A 17,349-nucleotide genomic window follows, 5' to 3' on the forward strand; every position below is an offset into this window, starting at 1 on the left:
TATTTATATCTCTGTTTGGAGAGAGAGAAAACAGAGGTTTTTTAATTTTTACATTATTAATTAAATCTACTCTGTATTCCCTGTTGGTGTTTTGTAGTGAAGTAGGAAGTGCAAAGCATAAAAATGACATGACATCTAACTAAAATGCGAACACAATTTCTTCTGGTGGATTTCAGACATTCAAATCTTGCTTTAATATATATAGTATCTAAGGATACAGTTTTCATTCAATGTATGGCACACAGACAAAATACTTTAAATTCTTTATTCGGATAATTGTTGGAACCTGACGTATACATGTTTTGGCAAGAATGTTATTAAAAATACTGACAGAGATCATGGTGAACATGAACAAACAAAAATAGCATTCTGTGTGGAAATAATAGAAAGGTTTTACCTTTTCCACTTCAATAACTCTGAACTCAGGGATTTCATCATTATCATCTAAATAGGGTAAAAAGCTGAAAAAGCTGTTTCTATTTACTCTGTTAACTACGGATTTAAAAACGTATCTTCCAATTTCAATTATCAATATTGCATTACAGAAATATTTGACAGCACGGTGTTTACTAAGCAATACAAATTTGTGATCATGCATCCATTTTTTACAAAATTGAATGAATAAATTTCATTGATTTGACCTAATTTAGTTAGCATATTTTCAACAAATATTCATCATACACTTACCAAGGATGTATAATACAATGTATGTATAATGCTTGCCCTTGTTCCTTGCATTTATATTAAGTTAATTTATCACTAATATATACAGTCAACATATAATATTCAATTGCAGTATCAATAACCAATAGTCAATAATCAATATCATTTACCATAATCAAATGATCATCATAAATATCATATTACATACATACATAATCAATCTATGTGTATGTTTACTCCTCATGTTTACATCAAATACATACAGTATCCATACAATAACAGTATACCAATCATCAGTGTTATCCTTATACATTAATGCCATGGAAAAAATGAATTACACACATCAAACATTCATATCCCAAAATTTAAATCTGAACTCCATTTTCCCCGATATATGTGAAAAATTTGTATGACATCTACGGAATGTGAAAACACATGATTCGATCATGTTTAGAGATGGATTGTTATTGATATACAAAAATAATAAACATTTATAAAATTACAAAAAAAGGGAAAAAAAAGAAAAGAACACAATGTGTAAAGATTGAGGATATCTATAAACAAAGTCTCCTTTTCCCAAGGTTACTGCGGTCAGGTATAGGTTCATGTATTTAATATCTTAACACCTATGGAGGACTCAAAAATAAACAAATGTTTTGAATGATGGGTAGGTTACATAAAATTATTCTGCAAATATGGTTTGATTTATTGTTGTTTTACGTTCTATCAATAGCCAAGGTCATTTAAGGACGTGTCAGGTTTTGGTGGCAGAGGAAAGCTGGAGTTCCTGTTGAAAAACCACTGACCTGCAGTGCAGATAACATGTACAATATAATTATCTCTGTGGATGGTCCCTGTTTGATAAACTTTGGAATCTTCATTCTTGGTATTTTAAATTTTACACAAATAATAACAAGACATAAAACTAAGATAAATTTTGAGACTAGACTTTATGTTACCAATGCTTTAAACGGTAAAGATAATCACATATGTTTTCATTACGACACTTTCAAATTTTCCTACACTCAATGTGTCTTTACAGTAAGAAGTCAAAATGCAATTTGAACCAATTATGTTTATAAAGCATTTCATGATAGTGTAGGGTATGCCATGATCACCTGTCCACCAAGCTGCATTACATATTCCCATATCCATCCAGTCTCAAGTCCACACCTAACACGCATTGTAATGAATCCACACATATCCTATAGGCATCCTTGGATTTTTTTTATTTATGCGATGGTTGACTGGATTCAGTCCAAGATCAATTTAATGTACAAAAGAGCTTACTGGCTGTGATGCATATATGAAAGTCACTTTAATGTGGTCTGGTTTATTTTTATTTTCTTTCAATAAAAGCCCACAAAGAGAACTGTGGTCTATTGGCCAGTTCTATTGTTGTTCTTCTACAGTTGTGATGATTTGTTCTTGAAATGTTGATGTATGTAGTATTATAAAATCTATTAACTAACAAATAAAGAGATATGAGAAGATGGTAATTATACAGTCATGTTTCTCTAACCCGGGACAGGTGTATCCACACTTTCTCCAAAATCTGTGATAAACAAGTCTTGATTTTCCAAAGAGAAGACAGTTTAAGTATGCATTGTTTAAGAAAATGACATTACATATATAATAGGCAAACCTCATGTTTGGCACTTAAGAATCTTTAACCTCAGGTTGAGATCCTCCGTTTCTATGTTATCTCATTTACACTGATACAAATGTCCACTTCAATACAGCTGAGTCTACTTTATACATTGTAAGATATATCAATCACACTGCATATCCAGAAACAGCTCTCCTTATAGTAGGCCAACTTCTCTCCCATAAGACATCTATCTTTAGTGCTATGAGGGAAGGATGGAGAGAAGGCAGAACATATAAAGGGGAAGCACAAGATTGTCAATTTGACTAGTGAGGGCCTCAAGGAGTGAGGTCAAAATTACAGCTTGGATACTCTGCCAAAGCACCACAACAACACCTATAAATGAAGAAAAAAAATATATATATTTAAACAAATTCAATAAAGGACACATTCAAAGAAAAGCTGTTTTGTTTTTCGTATAATTTTTTCTGCTTTTGAGGGAGGACATTTCAAGTTTTACGAAAATCTGAAGCAAGAAGAATGCATAGGGTTTTCCTATAGTAGACATAAATCAGAATATAGTTTTCAAAAATGCAAAAAATTTTTTTGTTTCTTTTTTCGACAATGCATTAATGTTTTTTGCAAGTATAATGTTTTTTTTTTTCCATTTTTAAAAAGATAAAATAATTTGATTCTTGATTGAGGTGACAAAATAAAATAAACTTCAATGAGTATTTATATTTCATTATATATCACCATTATGGCTCTTGGATATAGATTTAATGATTATTCAGCATGAAACAGATAAAAAAAAATTCTGTGAATGTTAAAATACTGTACCTAATTTGGAAAGACCGTATAGAGCAGCTAGCTGTGAGATTACAGCAAACATGGTACCCTCAATGGTTTTCTTACTCCCTGTATAAAAGATGTAATAAACATTTAAATCCAATTTACCAGTAAAAATTAACATGGTAATTGGACAAATATATTTTACTATAAATATAAATACAATCATGTGTTTTAAGGGTAATGTTATTTTAGCACTTTTCATGCTGAAACTACAGTAATTATCCTCAAATTAGCCTCCTCCTTAGAGTAAAAGTTTAGTATTCCAGTTTAGGATGGGCTTATTTGTGAACCACTTTCAGCTTAATATCTTGATATTGATGGGCAGATGCTTATTTGCAGGCAGGTGCTCAAAAATACTGTAATTGTACAAAATAATTTATATTTTCATTAATCAACAGCAAAGATACGTTCAAATTATTTGAAAAATATTGTGTCTATTTACAAAAATTAATTCTAGTTCTGGCAATATCTAATGGGCATTTTTGAGTTATGCAAAGTTAGATACAAGATACAAAATTTAACTTAAAAGGGGAAATTCTGAACTTCGAGAATTGACTCCAGGAATATTACACTTTATATCAAATAAGCATGACAGAAAGGACTGGCTCCTCATCATTTCTTATTTCAATTATCTTTCAACTATCACAGTTTTTTTTACTTATATGTACATGTATATCCATTCTGACTGAATAAGGCAAACTTACAATGTATATAATATGATTTTTCTACCAGTTATTGTCAAATGTTTCTCTCTTTGGTGATAGAATATTTCTATACAGTACGTTTTACATTTTACATGCACACATATTCTGGATTGTCTTTTGATACAGACATGTATACAAATGTATTTTTCAAAATATTTGGAAAATCAACTTTAAGAAAAAAAAACTTTTAACTTAGCCAGAGCAATGAAACTTTTATTCTTTCATCATTACTACATTTTTCCCAACAAAAAGTTAACCAGTTAATTTTGGGACTCAAATAATCAAGTTCTGAACATATGGACTCACTATATCATAACATTATATCACTACACAAAGTGGCCTCAAAATTTTCACAATGAGACCCCTCGCGGGCTTACATCCAGGCCAACAAGAGTGATTAGTATAAGTTCAAATAACTTGTTGTAAAATAAATAAAGTTTATGGTTTTATAGTTATATCTAACTAGAAAAATGCCCTGCAAAACTGACAGAAAACAAACCTAGCCACTGGTGTTTTCCAAAATAGGTGCCTCCTAATGATGCCATTGTATCCCCTACTCCAAGGGAGAGAACTCCTGCATACAATCTTAAGTCAGAACCTGTGAGTGAAGAATTTAGAATTATCATCTCACTTAACACAATAAAATGAACATCAAATCATATACAGGTGATCGCTGGGAAATAACTGTATAAATTTCAAGCCACGGAAACAAGTTGGTTGCTAGGTGGACTTGTTATCGTTAGATACAGAAATAAACACAAATATGTCCTACTGGTCAGTGCACCGAAACAGTACACGCATGTAGATATAGGGGTCTCATCTGTATCTGATAGAAAAGTCCTATTTACAAAGATAATGATGTCTCCTTATATGGAATTTACAGAAGAGTATACCTAGAGAGGTAATGGATCAAACATTGCCATTGCAGGAATGGTATAGGGGTAAAACTGGGAGATTTTCACACATAATTTTGTTGTAAATCTTGTTGAAGTTTTCAGAAAGTAATACATCAAATAAAAAATTTCATTATCTTTATTCAGAATCATACAGTTCTCCCATGATATTAAAGTCTCAAGGAACCCCTGTGGATATGACATCTGTGCCAGTAACATTGCATATGACAAGAATTATATTTCCTACAATAACATATATCACTAATAGCCTACAGATGGCTGTTAGGCCTGATAACATCAGCAAACACAACAATTGTGGTATTCAGAGAAAATTTATTTATCAATCATATATATATAAAGTACTTACTATTCAATTTGTCCATTGGAACTATCCACATTGGCAAAAACATTCCAAGCAGTAGATACAATGGTGTCAGAATTATCTCCCCTTGATCTTGACTATCAACAAACAGTTTGTAGTTCTTTTTTAAAGTTGTTCCGAGAGGCCATATATGATTCATTCGCATCACCTGAAAAATGGATTTATTGTCATTTATTTGACTCATTCACATAAGTTATACATGTACATTGTACATTTGTATGGATTCAAATAAACAGAATGCACATTTTCTGGTTATGTATAAATGTGTGAAATCAAGGAAAATTACCTGAAATTACCGTAAAATCATTAATTTTTGAGGGACTCAAAATTCATGGATTTTCGAAACTATACATTTTTTATTCCACTTGATATTATGGATAAATCTTGATCACCTTATTCACTAAAGCTACAATAATCTATCATTTTGTGGTCATAAAACTTATCGGATTTAAAGCACCAAAGAAACCAATGAAAAAAAGAATTGATGATTTCACAAGAATAGACTGAAGGTTTTTTAAGCCAACCAGAAGAAGATTTTATTGTTACGTATCGATGACTACATGGTCACGTTAATAAGACAAATTATCAGCTGTGTGAAGCATACTAGCACAGATGTATGTAGTGGACAAGTTGGAAAGGAAAACAATTCAGCTGTATTATAATTCTATGTACACTTAGGTCAAAAACAGTGTGACAAGATGGTAAATAGATTACAGAAATGGAAAAAAAATCACAAGATGGTAACAGTGTACTTGTATTGGAGTTGATTTGGCTATAATTTGTTCTGAAGTAAGTAATGATTTTACAGTTTTTTTTCTCACCAGTACAGCTTTGTCTGATATATCTAAAATGTTTTTTACATTGTTTTTCAAAATATATTGAAACACCAACTCCAGTCACATTCACAACATCTTTATAGTTTTGAGATTTAGTTTTTAAAGAAGTTTGTCTTGGAATGATGGAAAGAAATACACATTTAAGTAAGAATCATTCAAAAGACATCATCAAGATTTCTTAAAATTTATAGTCTTGAATAGCAAAACTTTTTTTCAAATTGTTTTATTGGTTTGAACTTTGAAAAGATCCTGTGATCAGTCTGAACGTTGTAATAAAATAACCTCAAAGAATTGTACTTTATTCAAACAGAATTTGCAACTTTCTATATTTTGTCATTTACAAGCACAATAGATTTTAAGGTAACAAATCTATTTATAGGTGACCTCTAGCACTCACCTCTAGAATGACCATGACCCCTAGAGCTATGACTGAGGATGTCCACAGGAAGACTGGGTCCATCACCAGCCCAGGTATATAGACTGATAACATCACAAGATGGAATATTTTACGCTGATTTGACGATGCCTGTCCACTGTAGGTGTTCCTCAGATAAACAGTCAGAACACTGAACCCTATGAGGATGGTCCACAGAATCAGGAGCTTTTTCTATAAAATAATTTCCAATTGCTACATGTCAGCTGTACATGCAGATAAACATCTAAATAAATCATGCTGAAGTTGTAACTCGGTAAAATTTATTCAATTTTTTCTAAAATTTAGTAGATAATTTTGTATCTTATTTACATTTAAAATTACAAGTATGCATGTTTATTTTTGGGAAATTTATCTCAGTTGAACATCTGATCTGATTTTCATTCTATACATTTTACAGCGTACATACATTGAAAACATTACATGCCTTGTGAATCTAATGCATGCACTGAAACACCACAATGTTCTCTGAGAGAATCTTTCACCATAAAAAAAAGCAAAATGATAAATATAAATAAAAGAATGTAAGAAGTCCAAAATTTCTTGACCAAACTTGCAAAGAAAGTCAGACATATGAAAACAATGACAATGAATACACACTTACCCTTGTTGGAGTTTTTAAAATGAACTCCAGGACATTGGTCAACATGCTTGACCCAAATGCCTGAAACAGGAGAGGCAGCACAACTGTCAAAGCTGTTGTACAAAACATCAGGTAAAATAAGGGTGTGGATCGTCCATTGGTTAACTGTCTGGCAATCCAAAACTTGACTGTGCCAAATAACACTCCTTCAAAGGCCACCTGTACAAGCATATAACAAATTATTCCAATAATTCCAAATTTACATGTAACTTTCAATATACTGTATGCACATGTATTCTTCAATCGTTGTATCCACATGTATTAGTCAACATCCTGTATTCACATGTATGCTTTAATATACTGTATTCACATGTATCCTTCAATACATTATTTTCACATGTGTCTATGAATATGCAAATTTCTGGTAAGCTAATGCAAAGTCATTGTCCTATGGCAAACACATCCACTGTGCTTAAATATAGATAGGTTTGCTGCCTCAATTATACATCAAATTCAATAAATGATTATGATCTATGTAAATAGCATTAAGTTTTGTTGTTTTTGTTTGTTTGGTTTTTTTTTTTGCTTTTTTTAAAAAAATTAATTCTTTTTCTTTTTTATATATTCTGTTTTCCTTATATTTTCCGAAATTGTAGTTCAGCCTCAAATATAGGAAAAGAAGTATACCTTACCACAGCTAGCTTCTGACCAGGAAGTAGATCATCCTGTATGTCAACCTCTCCCTATAACACACACAATTATGCTCTAAATTGATTGATATATATTTACAGTAAAATCTGAACATCTGAGGGTAATAAAACTATTGGTCTATCAAAATAGAATGCACACCTTTTTTATCAGAAATGAATGACAATATACATATAAACTGCCACAGAACACAGATTAGAAAAACAAGGTGTCATTGCATATGTTATGTTTTCCGTTTTCCTTTTATTCTCAATTTCCTAATTAATATTCCATATTTTGGTAAAAAGGTATATATATGCTTGCCATTCACCAGATGTAAGAACAAGTAGTTATGTAACAATAGCTATCTCCTCTTTTACAAATAGGTGGGCACGAGGCAAATGCTGGTAGTTATGTAACTCAAGTTATCTCCCCTTCAACATGTACATTTTTTCCCACATGACAGAAATGAAATCATTTTAATGGTGCCGTTTAATTCTAAGAATGACAAAGACAATATAGCCAAGACTTCAAAAATGAATGTTGTATTTGTAACAGACTATCTATCATTAATATCAGCATTAACCTGAGACCAACAGAGGAACCAGGAGGGGAAATGTATACAAATATTTGAAAACAATGCTAGATGTATATCATCACCCAAGGTTTGTACATTTTTTGAGTACATTTGAGACAGCAACTCTCTTTCATTAGTAAAGTCTGTATTTCCATCTTAACTACCCAATGTAAGATCCAATCAATACTCTCAGGGGCAAGTATGAAATAAGCAACACTCTAAATTCTATCATCACTTTGACTTCTTACCTTTACAACACCCAACGTAAGGGAGAGCATAACCAAAAGAACAAGTTGTAGTACCAGAGTTACCTCCCCTTCTGTGAATGACTTCGGAAACAACTCTGGAATCTTTGACAGGAGCATGAAGAACAAGATGCAGATTGCTCCAAATAAACACAGACTCAACACATCTGCACATGAAATATGAAGATATATTGTATCTTGCTTGAGTTTCCATGTTATATGCTATTTATGAAACAAGTATGATGTACATATCTTAGCCCTGGTGAGCTCTAAAGAAGGCAAGTATCATACGTTGCATGAATAGAGAGGTATGTTTTATGTGTTACAAAAGCTATCATATCACAATATGCATGACAAGATAAGGTTTTCAAAAATAATGATTCAGCCTTCAAAGAAATAATTCAATATTTTGATTGTAAATTATTCATTAAAATGACATTCAAAAGAAGCCAGAACAATAACCCGTCAATATTGTCACTTAGTTTTCAAACAAGGCATCAAAAATGTTAATAATCCACTTGCAGTTCAATTCTACTAAAGTGCAACAAAGCAAACTATTTGTAGCCCTTAGTTTATGAAGCGATTCAAGTACTGACAAATATTTTCTAAATACAATAATTGTAACAATGTCTCTGACCCTAAAACCCTGTACATATAACTGATACTCATTTGTGATATTTAAGTCCTTTATATGATCAAAATCCCTTCAGAAGGAATGGAGCTAATACAATGTTGACAAGGATAAATGTTACATATATATATGTAAGCACATTTAAGTATGTAGGCAATATCCCCACCTATAATAATTGATCATCAAAAGCTGCTGACTGAATTTTCATAATAATAGTAGAGAAGTAGAAGTTACCAAGTAGATGGTAAAATGTACTCTTGACTTGCAATCAATGGTTAAAATATTGTATGTGAAAGTTAATGTACAAACCTTGCTGTATGAGATGAGATCGCAGCCATAGTAATTGGAGGGCACCTGTCATCTGGGTAAGATTTGAGGCATTGTAGTGTACCAGACTTAGAGGTATGGTAAACAGGAGAAAGCTAGTCTCCAGCACTGGCAAATTACCTGCTGTAGGAAGAAAAGATAAACTTCAAATCTACTTATATATTTGTTTAACTATGTTTAATCTGTTGATGTAAAAGATAAAATGTGTATCTAGATGCTACACTGGTGCACTACAACATAATAGAGAGCATTTGGCTCATACCTTCAAAAAATTTCCCACCTTACTCATAGCAAGAAGAAAAAATATGTCAAATTTACCACTCACTTTTGATAAAGCCCAGGTGATCATTTTAACTAATTTTGTAAAAAAAAATACCTTTGATACCATAGCCAATGTATGCCAAAGGCAATAAGGCACAGCACCAGATTCCTGGGTCTGCTTTGGTTCTACAAAACATAAAATACTGTGCATATATCACATAAATTATCTCCCTTTGTCATTCTACATATGTACATATGTGCAGTAAAACCTGTCTAATCAAACCTCTGAGTAGTATAAAATAGATGCAAACATGAACATTACAATTATTCAAGTGTCAGACTACACAGGCTTTTCTGTCTTGATGTTGTATCCCCACTCAGTTCTGTTTTAAACAGTCAATCAGACCAACCATGGTAAATGTTGTTTCAGAACGAATGTCATTTTATACAGGTCAAACTTATCTATGATACTTAATTATATTTCACTTGTCATGGGCTTATGACTTGTAAAGATTTATTCTAGAACATGAAAGGAAAACTACAACAAAGCAGAATACAATTGAATAATTCATTTTCTCCTGACACAATTCTAAGCAAAATCTGCAAGGTGATAACAAATTACTATAGTAACACAAATTATATCTAGTTCACTTTCAAAGTTTTATATATCAAAAATGTTTAAATACAGGTGTTACAAACAGTCATAGGGTCCTGTATACCTTCCTGTTGTGAAATACACAACAAAAAAAAAACCATGACAAAAATAGATTTCATTAGTATAGGATTTGGATTCGCTTCATAAAATTTGTTCAAGACCAACCTGTATAATCTTCTCGATTCATCTGTTCGCTTCAGGTCAGGATTAAATTGGGGCACCAGTTGATGTAACAGGACAAGAATATAGGAACAGCCAAGAAATCCTGTGCAAAATCAAAAGCAATATGTACACTGCAAGAAGATAATGTAAAAAAAATCTGCTTGTGAAATAAACACTATTGGAACAAGAAGGAAAAAAGCACGACCAGAACAGTGTTTGAACCTGTGATCCTCCAAACTCTATGCACAGGTGCTTTACAAATTAAGCTACGCAATTGCCAAAGATTGACCAATCACTTCACTACTATAATCATTAAATCTGCATATATCCTTGAGGAGTCTGAGGGTAAGATTTGAGTAATATTTCAAAATAATTAGTAAAATGTTTCCTTATCAGCCTAACCTGAAAAATCAAGTTTTCATGACATTAAATAAAAAATTTCTTTGGACAATAATACATATAAGGACTAACAGTCCTGAATAAGCGAAAATGTTTGATAGGAAACATCTATCTACATATGATAAGTCTTCCTATAAAATAATACTAGTATGAGTGTAGTAGAAGAATCAGAACACAGCCAGGAGGTTGAATGTTATTTACTGTATACATGTTTGGGGCTGCTAAGCCACCATCATCAAGAGTGCATGTAGCAGCCCAAAAAATGTAAACAATAAGTAACACAAAACCTATTGTGGTTTTGGGCTTTTTTATGTTAGGTCTTCTTAGTAAGGAACTTTATAGAATCCACCTGCAGGTCAACACTAAGATACTACTGCCTAGTTCAACATTAAGAGTGTTGTTCATCCTTTATTTATCATACAACTTTTATATGAGTAGAGATTTCAGGACTTGATCCGGGGGCTCTGTAGAGCTGAATATTGGCCACCTTCTATATTGGATTTATTTCATAATATGGCCAAATTCCCAAAACATTGTAGTTTAATCATAAAAATCTCCTTTATCATTTTTTTCGCAAATGAGATAAAAAGGCTGATTTCCAAATGAATGACACATAACCCTTGATTTGAACTTTACCTAGACTGTGGAACTGAAAGCCCTCATTGGCCGTATCCTGTAGGTACGTTCCAAGTGAAATGCACCCAGCAGTAATCACACCTGTCTCCAAAATGGCACGGGCCTCCATTTCCTTTTCTTAAGGTCGGATTTTAACTAATGTCTGATCGGCCTGTACTTTATTTTCACATCATAAACAACCTGAATGAAATTTGAAAAGTCACAATCAATATTAACTTTACATCAGAATAAATAAAGACTGACACAATAGATGAATATATACAATTATGGGAAAAGGTCTTAAATATCTTACATAAAATGGGAGTGAACTTAACCAATTTCCCCTCCCACATGTGTACATCATTTTATTTTACTTTCTCTGGTTAAAATGTCAAAATGACCAAAAGCAGTACTCCATTGGAGAAACCAGATGTTAATCCTTAAACAGTGATGAATTAGTATTGCCGGACCACGTGGGTTTTCCCCGGGCACTCCGGTTTCCTCCCTCAATAAGACCCCTCGCACGCTTACATCCGGGCCAACAAGAGTGATTAGTATAAGTTGACATAACTTGTTTCAACACTGGATGCACTTGATTCCGAGACTTGATTGTTGCCGAAAGCATGTAACATACATGCTACCAGTCATTCAAAACTAGTTTACATTTTCCGAAAGTGCATATTCGTTGAATGTGCACATGCACATGGAGGTATTTACAACTGCCAATTTGCCATATCCACCTGTTAACCAATTATGCTCTCAATTGTAAGACAAATATCAAAATATCAAGTTTTTGATCAACCTAAATGATACCAAAATATATATTAAATTTTTTTTTCCTAATTTGTTCAACATCTATGACTTCAATACAATTGTTTGTTTTTACTAAATGTTCAATACAAAATAGTAAATATTAACAAATGCTACCTACATATATATGATTTTTCTCATGCCCAGGTTCTCTTTTATTTTCTTTTTGTAATAACATTTTCTTTTTAAATGCACCGTTAATAAATAAGGCGTCTATCATGTATGATATGATGTGCATGTATTATGGTATGATAAGCAGATTTGGCTGCAGAACTGCACTTTAGGAGTCAACGGAGTTTCAGTACAGAAACCTAAATATCCCATGAAGGTAGAACAGAAGATTGTAATAAATATTGCGTTCCTGTGATAAAATGTTTCCTGTTTCCATTCGTGGAGGATATATTTACTGATTACTGGATTAGAAGTCATTGATCATTACACAATATTCTGTGACAGAACCCAGCACCTTGCATTTGCTTCCATGATGTTTTAGGCTGGACATGCACTTTAAATCAGTTTAATAAAAGTATAATAAACACAATCACTTATCATCACTTTAGAATCAATATTCATTCATGCTTCTTGCCAACTTGATGTAAGCGACCTTAGGTATGCGTGGTTATGAAAACCACAAGATTTAGTATTTCAAATGCCATTGGTTAAAACCTAGTCTACTTTCTTCACATTTCTGGCTGAAGTGGTATGATCAATATTAATATACAGCGCGACATTTCAGCTGTAGTCACAGGGTCGCTAAAATTCCAGTATGTAACCACAATAAAAATCTTTTAGAAAATGTGGGAATCGATGTTAAGAAAAAATGACATCAATACCTCAATTTCATCTATGTATTTAAGTTTCACGTCCACTATTATGGCCTATCACTGTATCAGCGGACGATACCCACTGGACTTACACTGAACCCCTGTGTGCAATATGCATCTGGATCCTATCTAAAATAGGCTGAGTCTGAGCGAATGTAAAACAAAGATTTAAACCTAAATGTCGGTAATTTTTGAATATTTGACAATGTCTCAATGTAATACGCCACCTCCGTGTTACTTTCTTCCAAACAGTCTCAGTGGCAGCGTACCGGCAAATGTTCATTCGGAACATTTTAAGACGTGGTTTCCGAATGGATAATGTAGGGAAGAAAGCTCGCCATCTGATCCATAGCCGCACCCCTCGCTATGAGCTCATTGAAATAGAACAATACATCACATTTGTTTTTGTCAAGATAAAATACTTTAAGAATCATGAAGTAATATTCTTTTACGTACATCCCAAAAAATGTCTCCTTCTTAATGGACATACACCATGTAAAAAATATGACATTGCAGGAACGTATGATATAATATAATATAATATAATATAATATAATATAATATAATATAATATAATATAATATAATATAATATAAAATATAATATAATAGAAGAACATGGTATATGTACTGCATGTTGTACTGTATACAATTCGAATATTTTGGAATCACATGCTTTTGAAAACTCATAAAATTATGTTTATATATATATATATAATTTGCAGACCTATGATATGTTTGTGTCCTTACATGTTTCGGGATTTTAATCACACATTTTACATTGTGACCTCGGACATCTCTGCGCGTGACTTCTAATGAATATTATGGACCCCGAACCTTGAGCTCAAACGTTTCTTCGACTGTACTTGAAAGTACATGTAGCTTGTTAAACACATTTATCACATAAACTTGAACCAAGTATGTTGTGTCATGAATGTTCCAGAAATAGTTATAGCAGAGACATATATAACATATATGTATGTGATATATACATCTCTGGTTATAGATCGGTCTTAGTTTTGTTGTTTAATTTAAATGATATCAATTATTGAATGACCTAATTCTCTGTTCTTTACTAAATTGAAATGTTTTTGAATGGGATTTATTATTCAGCAATATACATTATATAGACAAGCGGAGACTGACCATTAATAGAGAGTGATTGGGCTATAGATGCATTAATTTGTTGCTATTTATAGCACACTACATAAAAAAAGTTCACTGTCCATTGGGTCATGATCAGAGGCCTACGGACATAATGGAGGAACAAGGTCTGTACAATTTACTTATATTCTATAGATTTTCCACACATGTATATTTACAATAGAATTAAATTTTTCCCGATCACTGACTGTACTGACTGCTCGCACTTAAGTTGAATCTTGATATCCTTTATAGAACGTCATTTGTAAGTCAGAGCTGAAGTGAAGGCATCTAACAAATGCTTCACAGTGCTCATTCTTTCTACAGATATTCTCAGCTAAAAGGCAACAAAGGATGACGTTAGTTCATGTCACAAGCAGTCATCGAATTATTTTAGTAGGACACATACTGCGCTATATCAAAATGTTAATAATTTCAAATTTGCTGTTGTTACCACTTCTAAATACCGTTTACATATAATAACTGATGCCACGACTTCCCTAACGTATGGTGTTAGCATGTAGCAGCCTATTTGATTTTGAGATGCTTGTTTCTATTATTAATATTTTCATTACAGATGGCGAAAACGAACCTATGAACTTATAATATGATACAAGGTTTCGAATATTACGTGCTGAAGTATCATCATTTCTTTATTTCCTCCAAATATCGAAGAGTAATTACAATGACAAATATTGTAAATTTAGGTGAAAATTAAAGAAAAAGGTGCAAGAATGTATGTATATAAATATTGAACAATGAATGTGAATAACCAATCCATCAATAATTGAGATTTCTAGCAGAACACATCAAACATTAGATAGGAGATGGCCTTTACTGAAAAGTCATATTGTAGGCCTTTTCAGAAAACATTAGACAATCTTTAATAAAAAATGTAAACAAAGATGAATTGTCATAAAATGATTCATAAATGTCCTCACTGGGGGCACCCAACAGAGACGCTATCTGGACATCTCTGTCCACCTGGTCAAATGATACATACACATTAACTGGATATTTGTCCTCAAAACTGGTAAAAAGAATATCTCGCAGGGACTTTAATATGGGCTCTTTGCAGTCAAGTAAACAATGGGCGACTGCGTCTTCAAAAGTGCCTTTACATCGAGCACATAAAAGTTCACAAGTAGGAGGGGCAATCCACATTTTTGCCACAGTTTTACATGTCCTGTTAAAATTTGGATGGCGTTTAGAAAATGACTAGATTACTGAAGGAACCATATCAGGATGAAGAATTTTGAATCTATGAAATTCTAACGAACTGTTTATACGTAAACGCCAGTCATCAGATTCTTTACACAGAAGGACATTCTTTACAAGATATTTCCAGCCAAGTTTGGATGGAAATTTCCCAGAATTAAGAAAATCAAGTAAGATGCCTCGGAAGTTGTATTTGTGCAAAGCATCCCAAACTTCCTTGATGAAACCTTTCTTAGCGTTATTTACCCCAAGATGTTTTTGATGTAAACGCAACAAAAAGAGTTGCTTTGAAGTACAAGTTGTTTTGATATTACACAAAGCCCCGAAAAAACGAAGCTTACATTGCTCTACGTAAAGATGTATAGAAGATAAACCTAACATTCCCAATGCTTCATCAGACCTAGTACGAAGTGGGAAATTTTGTATTAATTTTGCACATAGATGATGGATTGATTCTAGGCGATGCCAATCAGAGATGGAGAGAGAGTTCCAGAGCTCACAACCAAACATACCTCTAGGGAGTACAACAGACAAATATAGATGGACTCCAGTCAAGGGATTGATACTAGGACCAAATAAATTACAATTTAGTAGAGCAAAACACTGACCTCGTAGTTTGTGGATAACATCGTCAACATCAGGCCGACCTGGTTTAAATTTATTCAAATTAATACCCACGTGTTTAACATTTGTGCTTTCATTAACAACATTGTCACCTAGATACCAAGTACGATACGATTGTGAGCGAACATTGCTACTTTCATTGAAGACAATAACTACTGATTTGGAGGCATTATATTTAAATCTCCATTTACAACTATACTTGTAGCAAATATCTATAAGCATATCTAAATTGTGTTTGGTAAGTGAAAGAAGACAAATATCATCTGCTTGCGTAGGGCACGTGACATTAACATCAGATATAGCTAGCGAGTATACAGAACTACTAAGATCATTTAACAAATCGTTGATATAAACAGAGTAGAGCCAAGGGGAGATGATACTGCCCTGACGTGTTCCCTGGCTTATCTCGAACACTTCAGACACAAAGTTTTGATACATAACAACACTATACATATCCTTGTGTAAAGACATAATCATACTAACAATTTTTCTGTCAAAACCCAAACGTGATAGTTTTCAAAACAGACCGTCGAGCCAGACACAATCAAAGGCTTTAGACGCGTCTAAAAAACAAGTGAACAATTTACTATCATGTTCAGAAGCGTACGCAATTGTTTCTTGCACGATATATGAAGTCATAGAGCTACTAGCTTGTTTTTGAAAATCATGCTGTAATGAATTTACATGAAAAAGGTTCATGGACTCTAATCTTTTCAAGAGTAGTTTTTCATACACTTTTAGAATAACGGGTAGAAGAGAAATCGCTCTGTAGCTATTTGGGTCATTCTTTGGCTTATCATGACCTTTATATAACGTGCAAGTAGGAAAAGAATCACATTGTAAAATATCTCATTTCCTATGGGATATGAATTTAAAGATGTTTTCGATTCTCGTTATTATGGGTGGTGGTTTCGTTATAACTTACATGGCTAAGACTTTGAGAGCATGACATTAGGTGAAACAGTTGATATTGAGCAGAAAACATTTACTCATCCGGCTCATCTGGTATTATTTTCGTTGTACGTTTTCAAGGCCTTCATGTAAATCTTTCATATGTATACAGTTTATCCGCATTCATGAATTTTGATTTGACTAAGGAATCTATAGTCGTATTGATAATTTTCTTGGTAATATCGTTGTTTAATTCTAATCAAATACGACAATGTTGAAAAGTGATATATTTAGCAGTAGTCGGATTTATTGAATATGTACATTGCACATATATACACAATTATAGT

General features: G+C 32.7%; 1 protein-coding gene across 1 annotated transcript; it reads right to left on the minus strand.

Annotated features, from left to right (window-relative positions):
* Positions 1 to 1,480: 1,480 nt before the first annotated feature.
* Positions 1,481 to 11,687, minus strand: LOC132543329 (dolichol kinase-like). The gene is made up of 12 exons (XM_060206818.1): positions 11,515 to 11,687; positions 10,483 to 10,582; positions 9,778 to 9,848; positions 9,384 to 9,524; positions 8,447 to 8,610; positions 7,627 to 7,677; positions 6,956 to 7,153; positions 6,316 to 6,525; positions 5,068 to 5,230; positions 4,307 to 4,405; positions 3,092 to 3,169; positions 1,481 to 2,647 (listed from the first exon to the last, which is right to left on the minus strand). The coding sequence occupies exons 1-12, from the start codon at positions 11,621 to 11,623 to the stop codon at positions 2,514 to 2,516; spliced, it is 1,518 nt and encodes a 505-aa protein (XP_060062801.1). The 5' UTR covers positions 11,624 to 11,687; the 3' UTR covers positions 1,481 to 2,513.
* Positions 11,688 to 17,349: the final 5,662 nt, after the last annotated feature.

Source organism: Ylistrum balloti, unplaced genomic scaffold, assembly GCF_031769215.1.
Source record: "Ylistrum balloti isolate Yb309-2 unplaced genomic scaffold, AGI_CSIRO_Ybal_v1 Utg369752, whole genome shotgun sequence".
NCBI classification, from domain to species: domain Eukaryota; kingdom Metazoa; phylum Mollusca; class Bivalvia; order Pectinida; family Pectinidae; genus Ylistrum; species Ylistrum balloti.

Excerpts from the sequence above, each read along its gene's own strand:
- LOC132543329 (XM_060206818.1), bottom strand. The coding sequence starts at position 11,623 with ATGGAGGCCCGTGCCATTTTGGAGACAGGTGTGATTACTGCTGGGTGC. Across the intron at positions 10,583-11,514 it reads CTTTCAGTTCCACAGTCTAG|GATTTCTTGGCTGTTCCTAT; the intron begins GTAAAGTTCAAA and ends GATTTTGCACAG. Across the intron at positions 2,648-3,091 it reads ATACGGTCTTTCCAAATTAG|GTGTTGTTGTGGTGCTTTGG; the intron begins GTACAGTATTTT and ends CTTCATTTATAG.